This window comes from Lutjanus erythropterus, chromosome 11, assembly GCF_056507025.1.
Source record: "Lutjanus erythropterus isolate fLutEry1 chromosome 11, fLutEry1.hap2, whole genome shotgun sequence".
Lineage (NCBI taxonomy): Eukaryota > Metazoa > Chordata > Actinopteri > Lutjaniformes > Lutjanidae > Lutjanus > Lutjanus erythropterus.
In genome coordinates this window covers 11,250,314-11,276,719 of record NC_139327.1, presented here as the reverse complement: position 1 = coordinate 11,276,719, position 26,406 = coordinate 11,250,314, and the positions used below count along the sequence as shown (strand labels likewise).

The 26,406-nt window shown below is 39.2% G+C and overlaps 1 protein-coding gene across 2 annotated transcripts; it reads left to right on the top strand.

Moving 5' to 3' along the window:
• The first annotated feature begins 279 nt into the window (after positions 1-279).
• Positions 280-24,608, top strand: sim2 (SIM bHLH transcription factor 2). Of its 2 annotated transcripts, none has more exons than XM_084730782.1 (11): positions 280-1,031; positions 9,069-9,151; positions 13,708-13,797; positions 13,956-14,064; positions 16,308-16,393; positions 18,213-18,412; positions 18,641-18,747; positions 20,333-20,480; positions 20,571-20,721; positions 22,624-22,945; positions 23,602-24,608. In XM_084730782.1, the coding sequence occupies exons 1-11, from the start codon at positions 857-859 to the stop codon at positions 24,327-24,329; spliced, it is 2,199 nt and encodes a 732-aa protein (XP_084586908.1). In that variant the 5' UTR covers positions 280-856; the 3' UTR covers positions 24,330-24,608. The 2 variants fall into 2 exon arrangements, with proteins under 2 accessions (XP_084586908.1, XP_084586907.1); XM_084730781.1 differs by having other exon boundaries at positions 22,621-22,945.
• The last annotated feature ends 1,798 nt before the right edge of the window (positions 24,609-26,406 follow it).

Genomic DNA, 26,406 nt, shown 5'->3' with positions numbered 1-26,406 from the left:
AAAGTAAAATGTAAATATATTTTTGAATTTATGAATATACTTTAATTAGTAGGTGAGCATTTGTGGTAGTTATACAGGTACACTTACTCAAACACAGGGACACAGGGAGAGACAGGGAGAGAAAGGGAGGGAGAGAGAGAGAGAGAGAGAGAGAGAGAGAGAGAGAGAGAGAGAGAGAGAGAGAGAGAGAGAGAGAGAGAGAGAGAGAGAGAGAGAGCTGTGGTCTCAGAGGTTTTCGGATCCTCTCAGTCCTCTGCCTGTCTGTTCTCTACACTGGCTCACAACACGCATCTAATAATAATCATCATTTCTGTTAGTGGTCTGTTTGTTTTTCCTTTTCCGCACACGAGACTGTCTGTAAGCAGAGAGGAGGAGGTCTGTCTGTCTGTCTGTCTCTCTGGATATGTGGATGGATGGACGGGTGGACGGATGGATGGAAGGACACTGACAGCACAGTGAAAACGCAGTAAAGTGGACGTGGCGCTCAGCAGCGGGTTTCTGTAACTTTGTCTGCTGTTACTGAACAGGTGGAGCTGCAGGAGAGTTTAACCCAGTTTTAACAGGGATGGTTCGGACGTGTGTGCGTCCTGGTGTTCGGGGTGCGTCTGGAGGCTGATGGGATAAAAGAAACACGCGTGATCTGATCTGTTCTTTGGATTCAGATATCACAACCCTGCTCCTCACTCACCTCAACTTTTATTTCTTACATAAATATAAAGGACTCTGGACTTTCGGGATGATGTGGGCTGATTTCCCGTCTCTCAGTAACACGACTGTGTTTGTTACATGAGTCTATGGGACGAGGCTCGGCGGAGACTCACTTCATGCCAGATTCATTTGTCTGAAAGTTCCAGAGATGAAGGAAAAATGCAAGAACGCGGCGAAGACGCGCAGGGAGAAGGAGAACGGAGAGTTTTATGAGCTGGCCAAGCTGCTGCCTCTGCCGGCCGCCATCACCTCCCAGCTGGACAAGGCCTCCATCATCCGGCTGACCAGCAGCTACCTCAAGATGAGGGCAGTCTTCCCCGACGGTAGGTAGCCGAGCTGAGGGAACACGCACGATTAATACCATACAAGATAAACAGAGCTCATTAATGTGTCAGATTCTGCAGAAAGAACTGCAAATCAAGACTGACAGGAAAAAGAGGGAACGACCATATAGTATAGTGAGAGATTAAAATGTGTAAACACTCCTGAAAAACACACATTTATTTGTTTTATAATAGGCTGCAGACAGTCGTCAGTGTAGCTTAGTGTCAATGCATTTATTGAAGAGAATATCACAAAATCACGGACCATCGTCAGTTTTCTTAATTATTCAGATTTTAAATTTGGTGTATTCCACAATATATCACAAATATTGATTTATATTGGTAATATTGGTGATTTTTTCCATTTGTAAAGACGAGGAATAAAGAACTACTTAAGAACAGACATGCGGGAGCTCTACTTCCAACTAATACACAGGAGTTTTTACTGTGTCAGTTAGAGACGAAAATAAAGTCAAAATGTGGACTATGGGGAGAAATAAATCCACCCACTTTTTTGGTATCTTCTCAAATAACATAATTTGTAAGGAGATTATAAGTAATAACTGCATTTTAATAATTAGGCTACAATTTGCAGATTTTCCGGTGGTGATATTAATAAAGGATTGTCTTATGTTTTTTATGGTTTATAAATAATTTACTAATGCTATACTTTGTTAATAATAATTTATAATAATGAGTATTTTAATACTTTACCATCCTAACTAACTGCATTAGATTTACAAATAAATAGCCAAATAGCCGAAGAGATTTTTCACAACCTGGCAACCCAAATGTTGTTCTTTTTAATAGTTTCTTAACTAAATGGTTTATTTCCCATTTATATAGCCACAAGTTACAACTTATAAAGCTTTTATAATGGGTGCCGAATTAGAAAGAGATACCCGTTTTTATTGCTTTAAAAAAGTTTTGATATAGTGGCTAAAATAAAGTTTAAAATAAATTTTTAAAAGTTAAGATTGAAAAAATAATGTCACTACGGTGTTAGAATACGTTGCCGGTCATCTTTCCTCAAATTACGGTCAATAAAATGTAGAATTTTGATTAAGACTTTAATAATAATAATAATAATAATAATAATAATAATAATAATAATTTGATTTATTTCAGTATTATTTGTTGGCTTCTCCTCGCAGTAGCAGTAAATGGAAGTGAATTTCAGGTTGGGTGTTCGCACATTCACTCAATCTTCATCTCTGGTCTGTTAGACTCATTTCGTTAATTAGGGTCATCACAGTTTTGAGTTGTTTTCTCGCTCTGATTAAAAGCTGATGTCTGCTTTAAACGCCTCACTCATTCATCAAGGTGAATTATTTCATTAGGGGCACACAGCTCGGCTGGGGCAGGTTAGGGGGCAGAAAAACACACTCTTTCCTCTCTGTCATCACTCATAAAGTCACACTCAGTACACGGCCTTTCATGGCCGGCCCACCCGCGGCACGCAGGCCGGCGCTGCGGCCTCTGCGTCCGAGGAGCAGCGACAGGCCTGCACGTGTTATCCACCACATTAATACTCATAAATCCAATCTGATCCCAGTGGAGAGTTTAAATGATCCAGACTGTCCTGGATCCACTTTGTGATCCTGTGGCTTCTTAATAAAGCTCTATTACGCACAGTTAGACAAGTCAGTAAAACAAACTTCACGTTGTTCTAATTTATACGATCATAAATTCATTATTCAGACTGTTTTAATGCTCGTACCGTGTCACCGTCAATATCGACAAGAATATCAGGATCGCACATATTTGCGCTGAACTCCTTGCGTTTAAATAGCAGCATTATTAGCTGAAGTGGATAAAGCGTCCAGATGTCTTGAATGTGTTTAACTGGCAGGTCTGAATAGCCTTCTGTTTCATGTGTTAATCCAGGACGCTTCCCCTCTGCTTGGCACATGAAATATTCACTCCTGTCCGGGGCTGCAGTAGCTTCAACTGAAGGCATCCGCTGCTTGAGAAATGGGAGATAAACCCGAAATAAAGCTTTCAGTATTTTAGAGACTTTTGAATGAGATCCATCCGCCTGAAGCGGGCTGCACATCGGCTGCTCGACATTTTGCTGTTATGTGATTTGTTGTGTTTGCCTGAATGATTTGTTTGTTTGTTTGTTTGTTTGTTTTAGTTTTTAAACGTAAAATTAAACAAGCCAACAAACATTTATCTGAATCTTATACGGACTGAGCGGTGACAAATTTTAATGTTAATGGACCCCAATTTAAGATGAACTAGTTTTTGCATATTTTTACGTATAATTTCGTATTTTATTGTTATTTCTTTGGTTGTTGGTGCAAAGATCTACCCCTTTGGTTTTTTTTGGTACATTTGTTAGCTGAAGTTATTTTTGGAAGAAGAACATCAGGAATCCATCAAGGTCACAAAGATTTTCGGGTAATTTTAGCTCCCATTATGGGACTTAAACCAGGATACTCAACTTGCTTTGCCCTGGGGCCCAGGGGCCAGTTAATAAACGTTAATAACAGCATTATTTATCAGATATAATCAATACATATTTTTTAAAAGACCCCATCTTTATTTGAAATTCTTTAGTTTCAAATTATCTGACTTATTAATTTAGCTTATTAACTATTAAGGTTTTACAGATAAATGTTTACAGCCTATAATAACTGCAGCTGGATTTTAGTTGTAAGCGCTTTAAGAGTTCCTACAACATTAAACAGCTGGAACCTTTTCCATCAAGTGTTGGAAAGTATCATAAACATAATCTGCTCCTATAGGGACAGAATGAAGAGCGTGTTTAGGCTGTTTTAGACACAAAGGAGAATTTATTTTTCAGTAGTTTATTTCATATTCAAAACATAATGATTTATCAGTCTGTTCTGGGCCACAAAGTCTGGTCTCCAAACGAGCTGGAAAAATTAACACAGCATCAAATGATCAAGAAATCAAGTTAGAATAAAAACAAAATGTGTGTTATTATTTGTAGGGCTTTTCTGGATGCACGTAAAGTGAAGTATTGACTCTGGTGACACTGGTGCTTTAGTTCAGTGTTCCCATTTCTAATTAAAATATTTTGGATATGAAATATATTGTGCACTCAGAAAAGATGCATTTCTGTACTTTAAATTATCCATCAGCCTAATGAATTAGGCCACAACACCAAAAAAGTTGATCCAGAATGATGTGAAAAGCAGAATAGCTCTGTCAGCACAAGTTTCTGAATTATATATTTGATACCCATGTCTACTTTATGAAAAATCTGATTTGTCCTTTCTAAAAATTCAGTCCTATTTCAAGGATAATATTTGATTCTAGATGTATGCAAAATTGTGTATATTTAATGTTTGTAGATTTAGTTGATAAGACATCAAAAGTTTACCCATTTACATTTAATAATCAGATTATATTCCATTATGTGCTGTGTTGAAAAATTAACTCAACCTTACAACAATTTAATTTAATTTAATGGACTTTGTTTTTTGGAAAACCAGTGTGTGAGAGTACTAGTTACTGTAGTACTGTACTGTACTTAAATACTATTTTACTTGAGTATTTCTATTTCTGTTACTTTACATTTCTACTCCACTACAATTCAGAGGTCAGTATTGTACCGTTTGCTCCACTATATTTATTTGTTAACTTTAGTTACTATAGTTACTTTGCAGATTCAGATCAATAATACAAAATAAAATCAACAAATAAATGATGATGTATTATTGTGGATAATAGATATTTTGTCAGTACCTTGGTGAAATTCACAAGCTAACTGGTAGTATAGACTACAAAGAACCCCCACTTTTACCAGCTGCAACATAAAAGCAGGGCACATATTAATTTTCAGTTATTATAATTCAATAATATGATTTACTTTGGGTGACTGTGGCTCAGGACGTGGAGCAGGTCGTCCGCTAATCAGAAGGTCAGTGGCTCAATATCTGGCTCCTCCAGTCTGCAGGTCAAAGATACTGAACCCCAAAGTGTGTGAGTGTGTGTGTATGAATGGATGAGCTTTGTGGGGCACTTTGGAGAGAAAGTGCTGTTTGCTCCTGATGAGCAGGTTGATTCCTTGCATAGCCTCTGCCATCAGTGTGTGTGTGTGTGTGTGTGTGTAAAGCACTTTAAGGGGTTGGTAGACTAGAAAAGCTTAATATAAAGTGCAGTCCATTTGACATTTACATTATTCTGCACAATTAGTGCTTTTTGTACTTTCAGCATGTTTTGGTCGTAATGATACTTTTGTACTTTTACTCAGTGGTGGAAAGAGTACTGAAAATCTGTACTCAGCTACAAGTACTGTTACATTACTAAACTATTAATCAGTTCTAAGTAAAAGTACTGGTATTAGAAAAATACTTAAGTACGAAATATTCCTCCCAAAACTACTCAGAGTATAAGTTTCTTTATAATATAAGTTATCTATTTGGTATTCAGTCAAAGAGGTTTTTGTCTTCAGTCTAAATTTCTCCCAAATCCAGCTCTGTTCTGCTCAGGTGTCACAGTCACCTCTACAAACTAGGGTTGCAAATTTTGTGTATTTTCCTTAACCAGTTGTTGAAAATGCTAACAATCAGTTAATCTTTAATGACTGAGATACAAAACACATCTTTTGCTCTTTTTTTTCTCATTTTCTAATTTTTCAGTTTTATTTTGTCTTTTTTGTTTCTCATTTAAAGTTTAAGTTTCCTCAGGCAACAAATGTCTCTGTCAGACAAAACAATGTCAGATGAGTTGCAATTACTGCCATTTTTTCTAGTTTAATATCCATAAATATGTTTTTATTTGGTTAAAATCTTAATGCCAATTAATGATCAATCAATAACATCCTTACTCCAGACCGGTGCTGCCGCAGTGTTTAGTTTTTTGTCCATGTGTCCAGGTTTTCATTAGCCTGTTTGCAATCAGATAAATGTATTGGCTACAAAAATGCAGATGACAGGTTTGGATATTAATTCAAATTGTACTCAGTACTCAATTATGATATTTAAAAGTAACTAAGTAGATTAGTGTAATGAATACTTAAGTACAAGTAAAAGCACAGACTTGAAAATCTACTCATGAAAGAACAAGTACATCCCCCAAAAAAGCTACTTAATCACAGTAACTTGAGTATTTGTAATTAGTTACTTCCACCCCTGCTTTTATTTAAGTGGAATTTTGAATACAGGACTACATTGATATTACTGCTTTACTTCAGTAAAAGATCAGAGTAGTTCTTGAGCTACTGGTGAAAGGGACACTAACATGTGCGGTGCAGCAGCAGCAGCTGACTCTACTCTGTGACACTGTGGGCAGGATTCAATACAGATGAGAGGAGAACACAGAACATCATGTTTTGATATAGAAAGTCAAGGATAACACCTTGAACAAATGTTAAAATCATCGCTGACAGTTTCATCCTCAGTAAGAATCACTGCTGCTGCTTGATGACAGCTGTGTGTTTGATTTATGTCACCAGCACAGCAGACGTGTAAAAGAAAGAGATATGAGATTAACTGTGTAAACACTACAGTCCGTCCTGATCAGGCAGCGACAGAGCCGTCTTTGTGCAGATATGTATTTTCACATTTATGGCATGAAATAATAATTTATTCCACATATTACAGCATCTGTTACTGCACTGCGATCTGTTGGTCTTCAATTTATGGAATAATTATTCCCTTGTTCCCGAACCCTCTTGGCTGTGTGCGTTCACTCTCATTTTTCCACATTTTGTAAACATTAAAATGTAGCATTTGTAGAAATACAGTTAGAAAACACTCTTAACCTCAGAGAGTGATTGCTAATCTGGAAATGGACCTCAGCCTAGTACAGCTGAGAATTACGTATATATTGGACGATTCACACGACAGGATATGAATGTGTGTATCAAATGTCATGGAAATCCATCCAGAATTTGATGAGACACTCAAATCCGCAAATGAAACTCAGAGTGGCTCCAGAGGAAGAATCAGGGGATCACTAAAGTCAATAGGATTCAACCTCTGAGGACCTTGTCTGTAAAATCTGATGCAAATCCATCCGGGACATCAGATATCAGAACAGGGAACCACTGCAGGTGGTAGACGAAAGACAACAACAGATATCAATAATGTTCACATGACAGATGACAGCCTTTTGCTTTTGTTTTTCTCTATGACAGACATTAGCCAATAGAGCCACAATAGTCACACTTATGTGTAATATGCTAGGTTGAAATATTCGCCTGTCTGAATTAGTTTGTGCTTTAAATTTCATTGCTGATGAGATCCTGGGGGCAGACTGCTCTGCTGAGGCCTTGCTGTCGTATCATCAGCTCAAACTTCTTTAGTCACTTACTTCCTCACAGCGCTGCGTAAGAATCAGAGGCATAACCAGATTAGCCAGGTTCTACAACATGTTCCCTACATCCCTACAACACTGTCGCAATATTGATATCAAGGTATTTGGTCAAAAATATTGTGATATTTGGTGGCCTGGTAGCTCAGCTGGTGGAGTGTTTTCTCCATGTGCTGGGGCTGTGAGTCCTCTGCAGTGGATGTGGGTTCCACTCCTGCCTACGGCCCTTTTCTGTAATTAAAGACATAAGAAGAAAAAAGAGAGACGAGAAAAAAAAAATATAACAATTATAACAATCTACACCATATTTCAGTTGTAAATACTTTGGTAACATTAAAAGTTTATACAACATTAAACAGTTGGAACCTCTTCATCAGGCGATCACTTGAATGGATGAATGAATGAATCATAAACATAAACTGAAATGAAGAACATATTTAAGCTCTTTTAGTATGAAATACACATTTATGGGATCAGTATGATCCTCATTTAAGGCTAATAGTTGTCTTCGCCTGCAGATCCAAGTGTCTGATCATTTTAGCCTGAAAGGCAGTCACACAAAGATCAGCCTTTTGTTACTAACAGCCTCATTTATCCCATCATACAACACCGCCATGTGTGTTCCTTCCTCCAGTGTGAATGATTTTATTATCATTGTGAATAAGGAGATGGCTGGGGAGCCACACAGCACTCTATCGTAGCTTTGGCCTGAGAGGCTTAAGTCAAGTATCACCAATCTACTCTCTAAAATTCAGGTGAAACTAAAGATGCCCTGAGCTGATCTACAGGTGCTTTTGATTAATACAGGCTATGCTAGCTCCTGGAATTGCAGCTGCCAAAAAGCTGACAATAGCTCTGAATCAGTGCAGAAAGAACAAACTGTTAATGGAGGAGTCAGAGAAACTTCACAGAGGAAGAAACCTGGATAAGAAGCAGGTCTCTTATGGATAAGACTTGTAAAAGTGGCAGTGGTGTGCATGTGAACGTACTCACTGACACACACTGTCAGTGAGTGTGTGTGTTATTTGAAACAGAAGACGACTGAAGCTGAATAAAAGTTGATTTAAACTAAAATATCACGTTTGATTTGGCACTGAAAAAAAACAAGCCCCTTTGTGCTGTCAGTGTCTGTCTGGCACCAAAGTGGCCAGAAGCGGTCCTCCTCTGACAGCACATGTTTTGGGGGTGGTCCCTGTGGCCAAGCTGCAGTTGTGGCCCTCTCTTTACTGCTTACTTGATGACTGATTTTCCTCAAATGGAAAAAAGACTCTACTGCTGTCTCATGAACACTGGATGAAGGATGCACACTTCACACAACTCCAACAGCTAAAGAAGACCTGATACATCCACAATAAAATAATAATAGAATTAATGACATCAGGCAACTTTTTATTCTATTTTCAATGTTGGATAAATCCTCATTTATGTTATTTTTCTTTCTTTCATAGAATGTATGTGTGTTGGCTGTGGCCTGGGATTGATTGATATTTCATTGCTGATTTACACTGTGAAATTAATCAGAATATTTGAATATATGGAACTGTATACAATTAATCATTCATTCATTCATTAAATTTTTTTTTATTTTTTAAGGTCAGCATGCTTGGAATTGAAATTCAGTTTAGTTACATTTTTTTTTTTTTTACAGCTGCTCAGATAATGCCCTCACTGCGCACAGTTTCTGCATGTTTGATGTGCCTGCATCCTTTACTCTTGTATGACTGACTGTCTCACTGTGTCTCTCTGAAGGTCTGGGTGATGGATGGGGTCAGTCAACCAGGTTCAGTCCCCTGGACAGCATGGCTAAAGAACTGGGTTCCCACCTTCTGCAGGTCAGTACAGAGTAGAACACTGGTGTTCTACTGTAGCACCGTGCTGTTCCACACTGCTGTAGTCACACTGTTCTGTGGGATGACTGTGCTGTTTAATTCTAAATTATATGACTGTATGCTAAACATATGTTGTGGTGTTTCAGACTTTGCTTTGCTATCCTATGCTGGTGGTCAACAAACAGCAGCAAATGAGCAGTGATACTCAACTTGCGGCCTGTGGGCCAAATCTGGCCCCCAGTCGGGTGCCCTTCGATTATTTTCTAATTCACAGTGGAAATGAACTAATTCAGATGGTGAGACAACTATTAGCTGCAAACGTTACACAGAAAGAGGATAATTCTGATCCCGTAAATGTGTATTTCATACTTAAAGAGCTTAAATATGTTCTTTGTGATTTAGGTAGGATCAGTTTAAATTTAGGTTTATGATTCAACATTTAAGTGATTGTCTGATTGAAGAGGTTCCAACTTTTTAATGTTGTTTAAATTCTTTTAAACAGCATTTACAACTAAAATACAGTTGCAATTATTAAATGCAGTAACATATCAGATTTTTCTTTTAATCCTTTCACCAAGTTCATTTAGTAGATATGTTATGGTAACAGGTAATTTAATTTGAAAATAATTTCAAAGAAGGATGACTTATGGGCCTTTAATGTTTATTCATTTTTACTGATGAACAACTTTATCATTAATGTTTGTTTATTAAGTGGCCCCTGGCCTCTTGTCATTAAAGTGGCCCCCAGGCAACACAGGTTGGTCTACAGGCTCAATGTGGCCTCACACCAAATTATTGAACCCTGAAATTACATTTGAATTTGTCTTTTATGTCAAACAAATAACTGTGGGTTTTTCATAATTCTACAATAAATATAAGGATTCACGGCTGTATTTATAATTAAATAAATAATATAGGATGTAAAGGAGAGCATGTGATGGTCAGTGAAGGATTTTTAATTAATGAACCCATGTTTTTTTTTTAAAGTTATTTTATTTAAAAATGTTAAAAAGAGTATAAACCCCTTGAGATGCAACGTTTTCAACGGCTCATCAGGCACAAAATATGACCATTAACAAACATTTAACAAAAATCAAGTCAATAAATACGAAAATCGTAGAAATAATAAGCCAAATAATGAAACAACGCAAAACAATTGACATACACTGAAGTCTGTCCCATCATCACAAACGACACGCAACTACATCTGTTACAAGTGTCATGTGAATAAAAAGAACGAGAAATAAAGTAAATAAATAGACCGGATAACATTATGCTAAAATATTGAGTCTACTTATAGAGTAAAAAATAAAGTAAATACAAACAAAAACAAGAACAGGTGGCTTTAAGATGAACAAGCAAAGAAGCCTTGAAGTAATGTCAGGAAGAAATTTGCGTTACTGGCTTAATTTATGAATCAGTCATACAGCTCTGACTCCACACTGATCTAAGAACCTTCAACATGCAGGAGCTCTCCAGAACCTGACCTGTGAGAACCTTGTGAGGTTTGTTACCAGGCTCTTCTTTTCTTTTGTATATAAAAATCAGCTGTGGAACGAACCAATTAGCGATTCATCCAGGGCGCTGCGTCCTGCGCGTCGAACCACTTCAAGTATCTGGAGTGGAAAATAGACGCTGCATGTGTCTGACACAATCACATATATTTAAGCCCAGGTATACTGCAAAATACTGGTGTACCGCTGTTAATGACACAGGTCAGGATGTAGGACTGTGTACTCAGTATGCTGTCGGCTGTAGTGAGGAACGCAGCTCTAAGCGCTGCTTTGGCGAACTGGAGGCACAGAAGAAGTGTGTGACGATTAATCCAGCGGCAGGCTGCAACATGAGTGCCAAAAATTGGTACGTTTTCTCAGCGCACTTGTGTTTTTGATAATACTTTGATCACACCATATACCACATAGCCGGTTTTATTTCATTATGTCTTGCTCGTCCCTTCTCTGTCAGCCAGCTGACATGTGATGACAGAATGAACAGTTTATTCCGATTGTGGCTTTAACAGCAGTGACAGGATAAAATACAATTTAGATTCTACGTTAATGTATTTATATTTATGACACTGCGATGTTTTCTAACTGGAGATGGTTTTTCAGTGGATCATTGTGATGACAAGTGAAACCGCGCGCTATTACGCACAGAAAACAGGCCGAGTACAGGATCTGCATCAAGTCCAGAACCGTGAATTCAGCTGCAAAAGAGGCAGTCCTGGTCTGCTCCTGGTAATATATTTGAGTTGCTGTGTTCATTGACACTCTGCAGTCACAGGACAGTCACAGTCTCCACAGGGTGTCTAAACTGTGATTGCGTCATGAGAGAGAGAGGAGAGCCCTGTGCGCGATGGGTGATGGTCGCAGCCTCTGAAACACCCACCGATAATATATGATAATGCATTCTGCTCCAACCCCCAGTCCAAGTGCGCCACAGGTGCGTCATACAGGCTCACACTTACTTTACGTTGAAGATTCATGTAATTTCACGGCTGTGACCGTCAGTACAAGCTGTTATCATTATCTTACCTTCACTGCTAATACTACTCACTGTACTGCAATCACTACTGTGACCTGTAAACTAATTTTAAAGCCCCTTTACATGAACAAAAAGGCTTAAATCCCAGGTGTAAAATTAATGATACCAAATCACCACTGTTAAAATACTGTGACCATTACCAGCTCACTTCCAACTAATAATACAACTTTTTAGACACAATAATATCAAATTTATGTGTCCTCTTTATGTTTAAAAAGGCTGCAGGTCTTCTCCTGCTAACTCTTCTGCTCATTTTGTCATTGTTCATTCTCTGGATTTGATACTCCTGCGTTTGCTTTTACACATTTTAATATAGGTCTATATTTATTTATGTTATATAAACCTTTTATTTTCCTTTATTTAAAGTATTTTAACAAGCATTACATTTGAGTTCATTAAAAGCATTTTCTCCAGAAAATTCTTTTTCTAATTTCTAATAATAATAATAATTATTGTTATTATTAACATTCAGATAGTTGATAAAAGCAATAAACAATTCAACAACAACAATAAATAATAATAATAATAATAATAATAATAATAATAATAATAATAATTTTATGGATATATAACTTAATCACTAAACAATATCGGTCAAACTCACTCAAAACAGAAAAGAAACATTTATATTAGTTGTGAAATAAAGCACTGAAAGCACCAACAAAAGAAACTGGAGAGTCAGATTCTTGAACTGGACCAGTATTCACCAGTATGACATGATTTATGGTCCTGTTAAGTTCTGTCTCTTATTACTGGGTACTGTCACTTTTTTTGTTTTTTAGAACTATAGGTACTTATTTTGCAGTTATAAGTGTCAGACACAATAGGCCTGCGTCTGGTTCCAACGAGCCCTGAGAGGAGGTAAGACTGCTCAGATGGGAAGCGGCTGGGTACCAGTTTAGAGTTCTGCTGTGCTTCCAAATTCCACCGACCATAAACGGTGTGTGGGCGTGTGTTGGGCCTTTGGTAATTTGTTCTCATTAAATAACATTAAAATTTTATGCTCAAATAATGAATCCTTGCACACAGTTGTGGCCTTAAAAGCTGAATGTGCTGCACTCAAGCTGCTGGTTTAGATTACTGACACTTGATTCCAATTTAAACACATGATACCGTTCTTACTGTGGAGGCAGCTGGGTCACAAATGATGAAATATGTTGGTAGAAAATAAATCTGACAATAAAACACCAGGAGGCTGTGATTGTAGAAAACATTTCAATCTAAAATTCTGTGTTTGGGTTATGGTGTGATTGAACAACAACATTAATATGATTTCAATGTGTTTCTTACAAATTAAATTCATATGTAGCTACTTAACATGAGCAAAATATGTTTTGTTGTAATGTAATAACACTTGTAGTATACATTAGAATCATGGACATATCAGCATTTTTCTAGTTTAATATACTTTAATAAATTGGGTCAAACCACATCGTTTTTTGTTAATTTGTTTGTTTTTTCTTACCAATTTCCTCTGAAAAATCTGGATGATAAAGTAGAGTAGATAAAAAAATAGCTATAATTTTAAATGTAAAAGTAATTTCTCTTGTATGTTATGCCATCATGCATCAGGACAGAAAGAAGAGTGTTCGCTGCAGTTCAGAGCAAACAAGCTCCTCCTGTTGCACGCAGTGCTCAGAGCATGCGGTCGACAGAAAGTGAAAAGAAAAAGTGGGAGGAAATGCAAATGAGCTGCTGATTCTGCACCAGCAGTCCATCAAATTACAGTAATTAAAACAATCTAGAAATACTTAAATTACAGTGTATTTGCACTGGCGATTATATGTTTAAAACCCTGTTTTTACCAGGATATTTGTAATATTCATTTATATCCAAGGTTTAGTATTTAAAATAAAGCCACATGTACTCCCACATGTTTTTTTTTCTTTCTCTGCAGAATGACTGCTGAAGAATTGTAGGAGGTAGTGCTCGAAAATCTCACGAACCCTGTAAAAATGACTGTAAAAATAAAAATGAACTTGTGTTTAACAGTAACTTTGTCCTCGCTCCCTCAGACTCTGGATGGTTTTGTGTTTGTTGTTGCCTCTGATGGAAAAATCATGTACATCTCCGAAACGGCATCAGTCCACCTCGGCCTGTCCCAGGTAAGACCCTCCTGCACCTCAGCACGCAAGTCAAACCACATTTCAGATGAAATCTTTGTGATCAGTAAAAGGGTGGTGGTCTGGCGAGTTCGCTGTGGCGTAGCTGATCAGGACTCAGCACATTTGTGAGCTCACGCTGTGCGCTGCGTGTGCTGCAGGTGGAGCTGACAGGAAACAGTATATTTGAGTACATCCACCCGTCAGACCATGATGAGATGACAGCAGTGCTGGGTCTGTGCCAGCCCCCACACCATCACTTCTCTCCAGGTACTTAAACAGCCTCCACCTCCAGCCTCTGTGCACATGTCATCTATATCACACACACTGTCATTTCTCACATAGTAGCTAGTTTATTTATTCATCTCACCAGCATAGAGAAGCTTTATTTGAAATAGTTTTATCTCAGAGAGAAACTTTGTTTGCTAATTTCTCATGTTCCCCGGTAAATTCAAATTAAACTATTATATGTATACCTCTTTTCTTGATTGCATTCTGTATAATGTACTTCATACCTACTAACCTGCTGTTTGCTGAAGATGCGAGAAGTCAGATGTGGTAAAAAGCTTTGAAAAATTCTAGCAATTTTAACTGGAATTAATATTTTTTGGTAGAAAAACAGAGCACACTCTGCTGTTGCATTAATGCAGCCTTTATATGCAACAGAATTTACAGGCTTTATTGTTTTTGTTAGAGCCTCAGTGTTATTTTCACCATTTTACCATCATTGCTCATGAACATGTGACTGTAGAAATAAGTCTAAACACTCAACGTACCATTATAGTGTCTGTATGAGATGCACCGGGCTGTCAAACAATGTAAACACATCTGTGTCGGGGCGGAGGAGGTGGGGAGGATGGACGGTTTACACAAACATGGAACTATTACCCAGGAGACCAGGGTTCATGTCCCAAGTGAAACCAAAGGTCAATTTTATCTAAAGTTTTAAGTTGCATAACTTAATGTGTGTCACATCATGTACGTAATCTTTTCCTAAACCTAACCAAACTGTAACTGTTCTACAATGTTACCCATGTGTTAAAAAGGCTGTCTGGTAGCATCTCATTCAGCCATTAAAGGATACCTTGTGTATGAGACGCTGAAGGGTATTTGATGATGAGTTATTTAGGCTTAGATTTCTGCATACAAATGCAGAATCTGTAGGCAAAGGACAAGCTTCAGATTTCCATTTGTAGTCCATTTGTAGTCCGAGCAGCATAGACCACTCGTTTGAGCAGGTTTTGGTTTTTGCATATGCAAAAATCTGTTTATAGAGATTTCCAGAGCTCAACTCCAAATCCATTCTCACTTCTCAAATTGCTAATCACACTATAAACAATAACCAGCACACAGGAGAGGAAGTTCTGGCCCAGATATCTGTTATCTGTTAGTCAGATATCCGTTGGCTACACAGGGTTCAGAGACTGGGTTAGACTTAGCTTGGGTTTAGAAACAACACATTTGTAACAGGAAGCCTTTGTTACAAATGGGTGTTGTTTATCATGCAGGGAGGGTTGATTGCATCATAGGGTCTCGGCATAATGCTGCATCAATTTTTGACTGTTTTTTTTTTCATATGACTTGCACATACCGTTATTGAACTTAACTTAAAATATTCTGGACTTATAAGGCCAGAGATACTTTTTTACTGCTTTTCACTACGCGCTCACATACACATCATGGCTGCCTCAGATCCTGCGTCTGGAGCATTGGTTGTGAAGACGGAGTGGGTGGCCTTTATTTTGAGAAGGTGGGCTGTAGAGTATGTTTCACATACTTTGAAATTTTCCCGGTCAGCTTTTGCCATGTAGGAGGCAGTAGGAAAGGAGTTTCTGGGTGATTGTACAACCACAGGCGAAGCAATACAGACTCCATCTTTGTCATTAAAACAATGAAGCAAGTTTTTTACAGTCTTACATGTGTGCTTGTGGCTTGAATTGCGTCTCCCTTTGGACTCAAGTATCTGCCAGATGAATACATTTAAAGCTGGGGTAGGCACGTTATTTTTGGTGTCATTGGGAAAATAATTTCATAATAACTTTTCAGCATAATGCAATTCAAGTGGTCTGAGAAAAACTAGACTTCTGCTCCTCCTCTTGGCTCTGTTTTCATTCTTAAGAAAATCCAGCCTGTGACCAAAGACTTCAATCACATGTTGAGTCTCATTCAGTCGTTGGGTCCAACCCAAAGCAAACAATCAACTATCTTTCTTCACAATCACTTACTGCGCCTTTAATTTAATATGTGTCAGGTCATGAGATTGTTCATGTCTACATATGGCTGAACAGTAGACCGTTTCCAGCTACTAATCTGGTTTAGGGCTGTAGTGACAACAGAGTTATCAGAGTAATCCAGGTCTCTGTGCTGTTCTTCCTATTTACACCTGTACAGGTTAAAGCTGCTAGGATTTGATTATACTGGTCCAAGAAGTAAATACTGGAATATAGTATTGTAAAAACACAATATACTATAACATGCATGTAATGCCTCTGTTACCTGTGTTTGTGTGACAGAGTATGAAATTGAGCGCTCCTTCTTCTTGAGGATGAAGTGTGTTCTTGCTAAACGAAATGCAGGACTTACATGTGGAGGGTATAAGGTAGGTGGAGATACTCTCAACACACACATGATTTCATTCCATTAAGTGTTAAACAAATATTGCTTATTGATTAACAAGCATGGGGTTGAACATCATGGATAATTTATAATGCATTATGAAGCGGTAGCAGCTGGAGGTGACCTACACATATATTAAAGTTTTCTGTGGCTTCTGTCTGGTAGTTATTTGGCAAGTAGTAGGTGGCTGCAAATTTTAGTCACTTAGGAACATTTGTACATACATACATAATCATTACAAGTACACAGGTGTGTTGTGTTTGTACTGTACAGCAGGTGAGAGAGCAGCCACCGTCTTAAACTAGAAAGACAAAGGCCTGATTCCAATCCCGCCCCTCTGCCTTCCAGCTTACGTAACATAGTTTAGGTCTAGTAAACCCCTCGCTGTCAGGACTCTCCACTGGTCACACATGTTGTTTTGGGAGTCACTGGCAATTTACCTATTCTGTCTTATGGCCCTGACATTGTACAGCAATCAAGTCACTTCAAATTAGGTCTCTTATTTTGCCAGAACAATAAATAAATAATGTTTTGCTCATTCAAAAATAAAATGTAATTCAGCCATGTGTGCACTTCTGATGAAGAGTTTTTAGAAACTGGTTCTCTAGCACATATAGAACAGCATCTCAGACAGCCTGGACCCTCACCAGTTTGCATTCAGAACCAACAAATCTACAGAGGATGGCAGCTCCACTGCCCTTTACTCAGGCTTCATTTGCTTCACTTCCTTCCTCACTACTTCCACTCTGCACTCCTACATCAGAGTGCTGTTTGTTAATTTCAGCTGAACGCTCTCTACAATCTAACCCATGAAGCTGATTGGCTAACTGGATATCTCTGGGACTGAGTACCACACTCTACAGTAGGACACTGAGCTTCCTCACAGACAGACCCCAGACAGTTTGGATTGGTGGTCTCACCTCCTCCAGTCTGGTGCTCAACACTGGAGCCCTCCAGGCCTGTGTGCTCAGCCCCTTCCTGTTCACGCTGTACACTAATGACTGCAGCCCCCCAACATGGAGAAAACTACTGTGACATTTGAAGAAGACACTACCATCATTGGCTGGAGTTTAAGAGACTTCATATCGGGAAAACAACCAGCTGCTCGACATCATTAAAACCAAGAAGCTGATTGTTGATTTCTTGGGCTGAGTCTTAATAATAATAATTATAAACATTAAACATTACAGAGAACCTGTCATGGACATTACACATCTCCAGCCTGGTAAAGAAGGGCTCAGAAATGACAGTATTTCTTAAGGAAACCTAATAAGGTAAAATACCTCTGCTATGTTCTGAACTTCTACAGAGGAGCAATAGAAAGCATTCTACCTGAAAAAAAACATCACAAATTTGCATCATGGGATGTGCATGGCCCAGGAGAGGAGGACTCTGCAGCCGGTCATTAAAGCCACCCAGAACATCTACCCAGCATCAGTGATATTGGGGAGGTGCGGTTTACCTGCAGAGCTCAACAGATACTAAAAGACTCCATTCTGGACATAAAAGAGGGGCTGCACCTGAGAGGAGAGTGCTTTATAAGCCTGCGTTGATGCAGACTCTGTGTTGTTTTTTTTAAATAACCCTTTTAAGGCTAATTGGCTTGGAACAACACTTAATGTGGTGATGGATCCTCCACACAAACGTGCAAATGGAGTGAGTGTTGGTAGGGGGAGGGTGTAGGGTCTGGATTGGAATTGGGCCAGAGAGTGCTAGTAAAGGAAGCTGGTCTGCTGCTCTGGAGATTCCTGGTTTGGTTTGACTCTGAATCCTTTGTACATGTAAACAACTGTTGTTTACAGGTCATCCACTGCAGCGGCTACCTTAAAGTGCGTCAGTACATGATGGACGTGGCTCTGTATGAATCCTGTTATCAGACTGTGGGTCTGGTGGCGGTGGGACACTCCCTGCCCCCCAGTGGAATCACCGAGATCAAACTCCACAGCAACATGTTCATGTTCCGGGCCAGCCTGGACTTTAAACTCATTTTCTTGGACACAAGGTAGGACAGAGGCTTGACTGAGTAGGGGGATGAGAAGACAAAGCCCATGATATACATGACATATTGATGATCTCTGTAAAGTCATAGAAACCATTATAAATCAACAACAAAATTTTTTTTTTGCACATGCTACATAACATGTTATAAGAATATAAAAATATATGCACAATCTGAAATATCCACCCCTAACTGTGAGCCTGTGGCATCTCTCCTGTGTGTTGGAGCCAGGGTGGCAGAGCTGACGGGCTATGAGCCTCAGGACCTGATAGAGAAGACCCTGTACCACCATGTCCACGCCTGTGACGTTTTCCATCTACGCTATGCTCACCATTTATGTGAGTCCCCCAAATCCTTAGTTAGATTGAGTAAGTGGGAATGACAAATCAACATGCTAAGTTTTCAAATGGCAAGTGATCAAGTGAGTGAAACCAGGATCTATATAAACTAAAGCCTGATATATTAAAAACCAGCCCAGATTTTTAAGATTGCCATGTGTATCAGTGACGGTATGATTCAAATGGGATGTGTTTTTCTTGTGCATTTTTGGAATCAGTTTGATTATTGTGGTAAACAAATATGCTGTCTTGCAGTTTTAGAGGAATTTCACAATGTGCCTGATGAATTACAATTATTCAGGGTGACAAATGTCCATATTTGATATATTGGAGGTGATTGAGGGGTGTGGGTTTTGAATGAGACTGACCATGGTGAGGACAAATTAAATTTGTAAGGTGCCTCAACAAGGAGCTCAAGTTTTGTGAATCTTTGTGAACCGAGTGCAACTGCCAGGTGGAGAGGGACTGACAGGAAACATCAAATCAGGCAGGCTGGTTGGAGGAAATCGGGTGCAAAAATAACTGAGATAGACCTATCATCATGGCACACGTCTATGACTGCAGTGTTTTATAATTAAATTGAATTAAATCTGAATGTTGTGGCTGCACTAGGCCACTAGGTCAAAGACTTTTTTGTCAACAAACTCATGACCGAGATCTAAGACCTTTTTTAGCCCGTGCTTGAGTACATAAGGAAAATTGGACTGAAAGGCAAAGTTTAGGCTTATTTTATTTCTAAAGCTTGGAAAATTAGACAAACCAGAATGAATAATACATGCATACAATAAGTAATATGTTTATTTGATGTTTGTAAGTCTGTTTAGGCAAAATACTACACTGATATCAGAATACATACTCTCATCTTAGTATATTTTTGTATATTTTTGTTGATCTTAGTTCATTTTGTCAATATATTTGAGCACTATTTAGCTCTGGGGCGTAGTAAACCCAAGTAAACTCAGTTTATCCACCTCTTTGAAATGATACTGAGAGTTTACTCACCTACTGTCAAATTAACTGTGTCAATGTGTGTGACGCAGGATGTAAGGCTCCTCCACCATGTGAAATACGTTTTTAGGGAGTACCCATAGTTTGAAGCGTAAGGCCACTGACCTATGGAGAATAATCAGCTGAATCTACAGCTTTTCCTGCTTTACAGAGATTTATAATGAGTTTCAGCACATTGTTTGGCTGTCCGACTACAACTTTACTGTTTTGGTTCACTCTCTGTGCTCTAATGGTGTTGGTGAAGACTGAAAACAGAGATAAGTGTGAGTGAATATTTTATTTACATTAGCCAGGGGAAAGAAACACCACTCCAAATGAATGATAACTTTGCTCTATAACTACTTAATGTGTAAGTAAGCAGCTGTGTTGTGTTCACACGTTGCTTCCTCTGCCACCAAGTGGACAAAATAATCAATTATTGCAGGTTGAAAGTTACAGTCAGTTGAGTAATTTCTGTTTCTTTGAATGACTGATGCACAGTGCTACTTATAAAGAGATCCTTCTCGTGGTTCTGAGTTGCTGATGTCAGATGTGACCATGTTTCCCTCTTCGCTCCTGATCTCTGTGTTTCCTGTAGTGCTGGTGAAGGGGCAGGTCACGACTAAGTACTACCGCATGTTATCCAAGCATGGAGGCTGGGTGTGGGTGCAGAGCTACGCCACCATCGTCCACAACAGCCGTTCCTCCAGACCTCACTGTATCGTCAGTGTGAACTACGTCCTCACGTGAGTCGGCCCCTCCCCCTGTGATTCTCTGTGCAAAACCTCCAGTTAAACCAGTGCAATGACACACAGTGTGTGTCTGTCTGTTCACAGAGAAATTGAGTGCAAGGAGCTGCAGTTATCTGAGGACCAGAGTCGAGCCACTAAGCCTGGTCTCAGTCTTACTTCCTCTCAGGACCACAAACAACTCAGAACCAAAGCAGTGAAGATGAAGACCAAACTCAGAGCTGCTCCTTATCCTGAGGTGGGATTCCACTTGCTGCTTGCTGCTTATTATATAACATATTTTGAGCCCCTATTATTTTTTTTTAAAGAAAATATTATGATCCTAAGCATGTATTTCAGATGTTGGGGATTCAACAACAGGAATGTCATTTGATCATTAAAAAAGATTAAAGCAAAACAGGGGACTATTTTTGTGTTGAAATGAAAAATTACTACCTTTCTTACCTTGAAAAAGCACTATACCTCTCTGGGATTTTAATGATGAGCACATACTATAAAACTGTTTTTTGGTCACATCATTTAGTGATTCTATCAAGAAGCTACAAACTTGAGAAAATGTATTTATTTAATGTATTTGTTACAATTAAATTCCCTTCAACCAGGAGACTCAGTTTAACTGGCTTTAAAAAAGTCTGATGTAATTACAGTGAGAAACTCAGTCCATAAACTCAGATCCATAAATGAATAGGTACTTTATTATTATCTAACTATGATCTGTCATCCACACTGTATTCATACTGTATGACAGAGTCTTTGTCAATCAAGAAAGTCTCTGTAGTAGCAGAGTTACATCATGATATGTAAGGAGGACTTTTTTTTTAAAAATATACCTCAACTGCAGAGGACCTTTATTTGATGCAGGCTTATATTTGAGACAGGCTTTTATTTTCCCAAATCCCTGTTTGACAAGTGTATTTGTTCAAATTTTAGTGCAAAGCCTCCCTGTTTTCTGATCTACTTCAAATGTAGCTTCTGTGATCTTGTGGCACAAAATACAGTTTGTCTGGGAAATTAACACACGTACATCCACAGTGACTGAAACTGGACTATACGATTTAAGATGAGAGCAGAACAAAAAGTGTTATGTGTCAAACAGTATGATCACAACATTAAATTTATTAAGTAAAAGCGATCCAAAATTATGTAAGCTGTTGTTTGAGACTCACCTTTATTTGTGGAAAAACGGTACATCCCAAAATGTCAGACTATTTAATAGCCAGACTATATGTCCGACTAAGTAAGGATCCAGCAGGAAAGGCAGTTAATATAACATTTCTCCATGGATATGTGTTATAAAATTACTACTGCAAATAAATAAAGAAATACATACATAAAACTAGAAGCACACTCAGAGAGTGCAAACCTATGCCAAGGCCAACAGTCCAGTCTTCTATCATACGCAAATCTGCAAACACAAACATACTTTCCAAAAGTATTAGAAAAAATATCAATATGAAAAGAGGGTTGTGGCTAGTTGAATCCTTGCCATCTCTGTTGTGTATCAAATATGTACTTCTACATGGGAAATACTTAACATACTGAATTGACATTTGTGAAAACTCAGAAAACACTTTTTTCATTTACATTAAGTAGGCCTACAAATATCAAATGCTTTGACTGAAATAACATAATGAATCAGAAGGAGCTGGTATGAAAAAGTGTTTGTTCACAATGAGGAAATTTGAGTTTAATTTACATTTAACTAAAATAAATTCAAATTTAACTCAAGTGCGTTAAAAAAAAAAATCCATAATCACACATTAATCTGGAAAAATCACATGCCTCATTGCTTATTTCTTACAAACCCACTGCTTTTTAAAAAATACAGTGGTGTTTGAGGTACGTTTGGTTGTGTTTTAAGTCATGGGTTCATGCATGTGCAATGAATTTAGCTCAGTTTACTATGGATTGGCTCCAAAATACAATGAATTTTTCCCTGGTGCATGCTACATCTTTCCACCACGTTTCATGAAACTCAGGCCAGTAGCTGTCCTGTAATCCTGCTGACAGACAAACAAACGACACAGAAGACATAACCTCTTTGGTGGAGATAAAAATAGAGATGTGTTTGTAGCTGTAAAATCACTTATATGTCAGTAAACCGTCTCTATGCTGCATGGCGTGTGTTTATGGATAGCAGCAGGCTACCAGCCACCTCCAGCCGGACCAGTCGAGCTGCTCTCCACAGAGGGGGCTGTGGAAAGACAGACCCTTGTACCCAGTGACCCCCTGCAGGGAGAAGAGCTCCAGCTTGAGCCCTGAAGCAGGCCAGGGGTCCTGCAGCCCCACTTACAACCTGACCCCCCACTACCCCTACAAACACCGACATCTGGATGCTCAGAGCCAGCTGCCCAGCTCAGGTCCGTCCTCTCAGCTGGCTCAGCAGATCATTGGCTCCTTGCACAGCCGAGGGCCTGTTGGATGGAACATCAGCAGCCCCCCAGTACCCAACAAATACACAGGTACACTCTTCATCTAACAAAGTTACCATGATTAAGTAGATTTGTTTCCTCTATTGATTACATTCTACTTTAGCTTTTTTTCTCTGGAAAAATGCCATCAGTGCCCTCCACCCACAGGTGGTGGGTTTCAAAATCTGTTTTCCATTTGGCCATCCTTAAAAGAAGAGAAGCACAATTCAAAGCACAAATCTGTTTTCCATGTCCACACAACACGCATGACTGTGGTTTCAGGTCTGTCTGCTCGGGAGAGTGTTTACAAAAAGCTTAACTTTCGGAGGTGGAATGCTGGCTCGGTGTGGATGTCAGGACCCAACAGAGAGTAACATTTTTCACCTCAGTTCTTTGGTGGAGTCAGACAAGGATGCTGCTCAAAACAGTGGAGCATTATGGACAATGACTGTCATTTTCTTCATGATGCACCACAGAACAGGACAGACATCCTTTTCCTCCACGGCATCAAACTTTACAACTCATCTCCCTCATGTTGAGATCTCTGTTTTGCTCTGTTTGTTTGGTCTCTTTTTCTCTGGATTACTGTCTCTCCATGGATTATAATCCTTATAACATTATGATTTATGGGACATGATCGGACATAATGTACAATATTGGGATATATGTGCTATATCATGGTCATTGTTTATTGTTTTCCTCATCAGGTCCTGTGCTGGCAGCAGACCGTAGGTACTCAGATGAGATCTACCATCACTGTTCCAGCAGCACAAACCCACATTCTACCAGCAGGCTGAAGGAGGAACCCTATGAACACTACACACCTGTCCACAGCGAGATGTCCGAAGTTTGCCCACGCCCCCGTCCTCATGCCATCAGGGACAATAAGTCTCTGAACCAGCATCATACAAAAGAAGCAGAGGGACCTCAGGGTGAGCGGGTCCTGGCCTGCCACCTGCTCAGTGGGCTGGTTCTTGGTAAAGGTGAGCAGAGCGGCCTGCTACACGGCGTTGGCCAGCCTCTGCCTGTGCAGGTGGCTCTGGAGCAGAGGAGGAGGCTGTGTATGATGGAGGCTCCCTACAGCCACCCAGCTGCAGGGTATCCACCAGCTGACGGCCAGCAGCAGCGCGGAGCCACCGCGGAGCTGCAGCCCCGGTCCACTGAGGACGACAGGAGACTGTTGACAGGTGTGGGGGTCGGGGTGGGACTTCCCGCTCAAGCTCCATATATGTCCCTGAACTTTCACAAAGTCTTGAGCAGACACGGTTCCGTCAAAGGCCACCCTTTCACCACACTGAGCCACAGTTACCATGGCAAAGAGACGGCCTCTTACAGCTGCAACAGCCAGAGCCCCAGCTCCAGCTCGTCCCCTGAGAGCCACAGAGACATCCCTCATTACATCGGCACATCTGTCATCATCACAAATGAGAGGTGACCCAGGACAGGAGCTCTTGGAGACTCTGACTCCTTCAAAAACTGTAGTCAGGGTCACTTCTCTTTTCCCTTTTGCATTTACACCTGCAGGATAGTTTGACATAAAGCAGGACATTACAGCTGTGAGCTTTTTCTCCCATGTTGTCTGTCATATAAAAGATCAAGCCGAACATGTTCTATAGAATAGATGCAATATGTAATATGCAATACAGCTTCTACAGGACTTTGATTACCCTTCTTTTTATCAATGTTCAACCCAAACCCAAACTTTGGGTCTAAACATGATTTGAAACTCAATTTGTACTAGGCCTGGGTGATATAACTGACAAATCTACAAATTTATCAAGATAGTAAAATTTCTGTCGATATAGCTAATTATTCATCATGTAGGTTGTGACTGAGGACATGCTGTGTAAAAGCGGTGAAGGTGATATCACAAGTTTGTTTTATTTCTGATCGTGGTCAGAACAGTATTCCAGCACAATTTACACACAACATCCATCCATCCACCTTCCACTTATCCGGGGTCAGGTCAGGGTGGCAGCAGGCGAAGCAGGGTCTTCATGTATGTCATGTATTCCCCTGCAATGCTCTCCCGTTCCTCCTGGGGGTTCCTGAGGTTTTCCCAGCAGCGGTTGTACTCTGAGCTCCATCTGGATGCCTGAGCCCCACACCCTCTGATGGTTGTCCAACTGATAAAAATAAAAAACTGCCATGCTGGCAATCTGACCCGTCAATTTTTTTTCAGTCTCTTCTCACTCTGCACTCCACACTGTATCTGTTTTTGTTACATTTTGATGGAGGGATGAATCACAGACTGAACAACACAGCTGTTAAATAATTGGCTGTTGCGTTTTCATGGTGGTTGGCATTTAATGCATTTAAGTGAAACTACTGAGCTCAAACTCTTTTCTTATTGCTATTGATGATGTGTAAATCGTCGACACATATCACTGTCATTTTATCGCCCAGGCCCACTTTGAACTCAAAGAAAAAAGGATTTGAATAACATTTTCATTTTCATACAGGAAATACCTTGTCTAACTTGGTAATGAAAATAAAAGTGTTTATATTTATAGACGTGTGTGAGGATCTCAGGCAGAAACACATCAGGCTTAATTTGAAAACACGCCTTCATTGAATGTGAGTATCAGCGATACTGTGCGGTGAAAATAAAGAAAGTTTCATAGTAATGGCAAACACATAAGTAAGGTGAAAAATCACTCAAAACCTAGATTTATTTTTAATGAGTTTTTGAAAACTAAAAAGCCATATATAAGTTTTAGCAAACAAACATAACAGATTTAAGCTCCTGTACTCGACCTAGTGTAAAACAAGTCACTCAAAACTCCTAACTGTGTACATGATAAGGTGCAGCAACAGTGTGCGCAGACGCAACCCTCCACTACGACAGCAAAACAAACAAAAAGTGAATTCAGGCAGGATTGTTTCTTTAAATGCACTATTTATTCGATATATATTTATTGCATAACTTAAGTCACTTATGAGGCATTAACACACTTAAAATATGGTGCAATAGAGTGGCAGCATAGGGAGTTTTTAGCATAATTAAACATTAATTACACTCAACTCTGTGACTGAGTTGGCATGTAGATCTTGGAATTGGTACCATGGAAATATATTCATGTTGACAATAAAATAAAGCTTAGTTTCAAGAAAACCCAACTCTCTACCCACAGGTTTCTATCAGTTATGATATTACTGCACTCACCAAGCTGAGTTCTGCAAACACAAAAATGTACGTACTATACTTATTGTAGTTGTGTGCAGAGTTTTCCTGTACGACGAGGGATTACTAGCAACATTTCAAGTGCGCTCACTTTCTGTTTGACTGTTTCTAACCTTGTGTTTCTTGATCTGTTGGACTTTTTTCTTTCTAGCTGTTTCATTCCCGGATCTAAACAATAATTTGTTTGATGTAACGAATCAATGACACAGTAGATGCTGCTGATTACGCAGAATTCCTTGTTGTATCATGTGTACCACATCATTATCCAGCTTTATACCAAAGTGTCAGCAAGATATGTAATTTGCCAAAAACATCACAAATAAAATGA

Excerpts from the sequence above, each read along its gene's own strand:
- sim2 (XM_084730781.1), top strand. The coding sequence starts at position 857 with ATGAAGGAAAAATGCAAGAACGCGGCGAAGACGCGCAGGGAGAAGGAG. Across the intron at positions 1,032-9,068 it reads GAGGGCAGTCTTCCCCGACG|GTCTGGGTGATGGATGGGGT; the intron begins GTAGGTAGCCGA and ends GTCTCTCTGAAG. Across the intron at positions 13,798-13,955 it reads TCCACCTCGGCCTGTCCCAG|GTGGAGCTGACAGGAAACAG; the intron begins GTAAGACCCTCC and ends CGTGTGCTGCAG.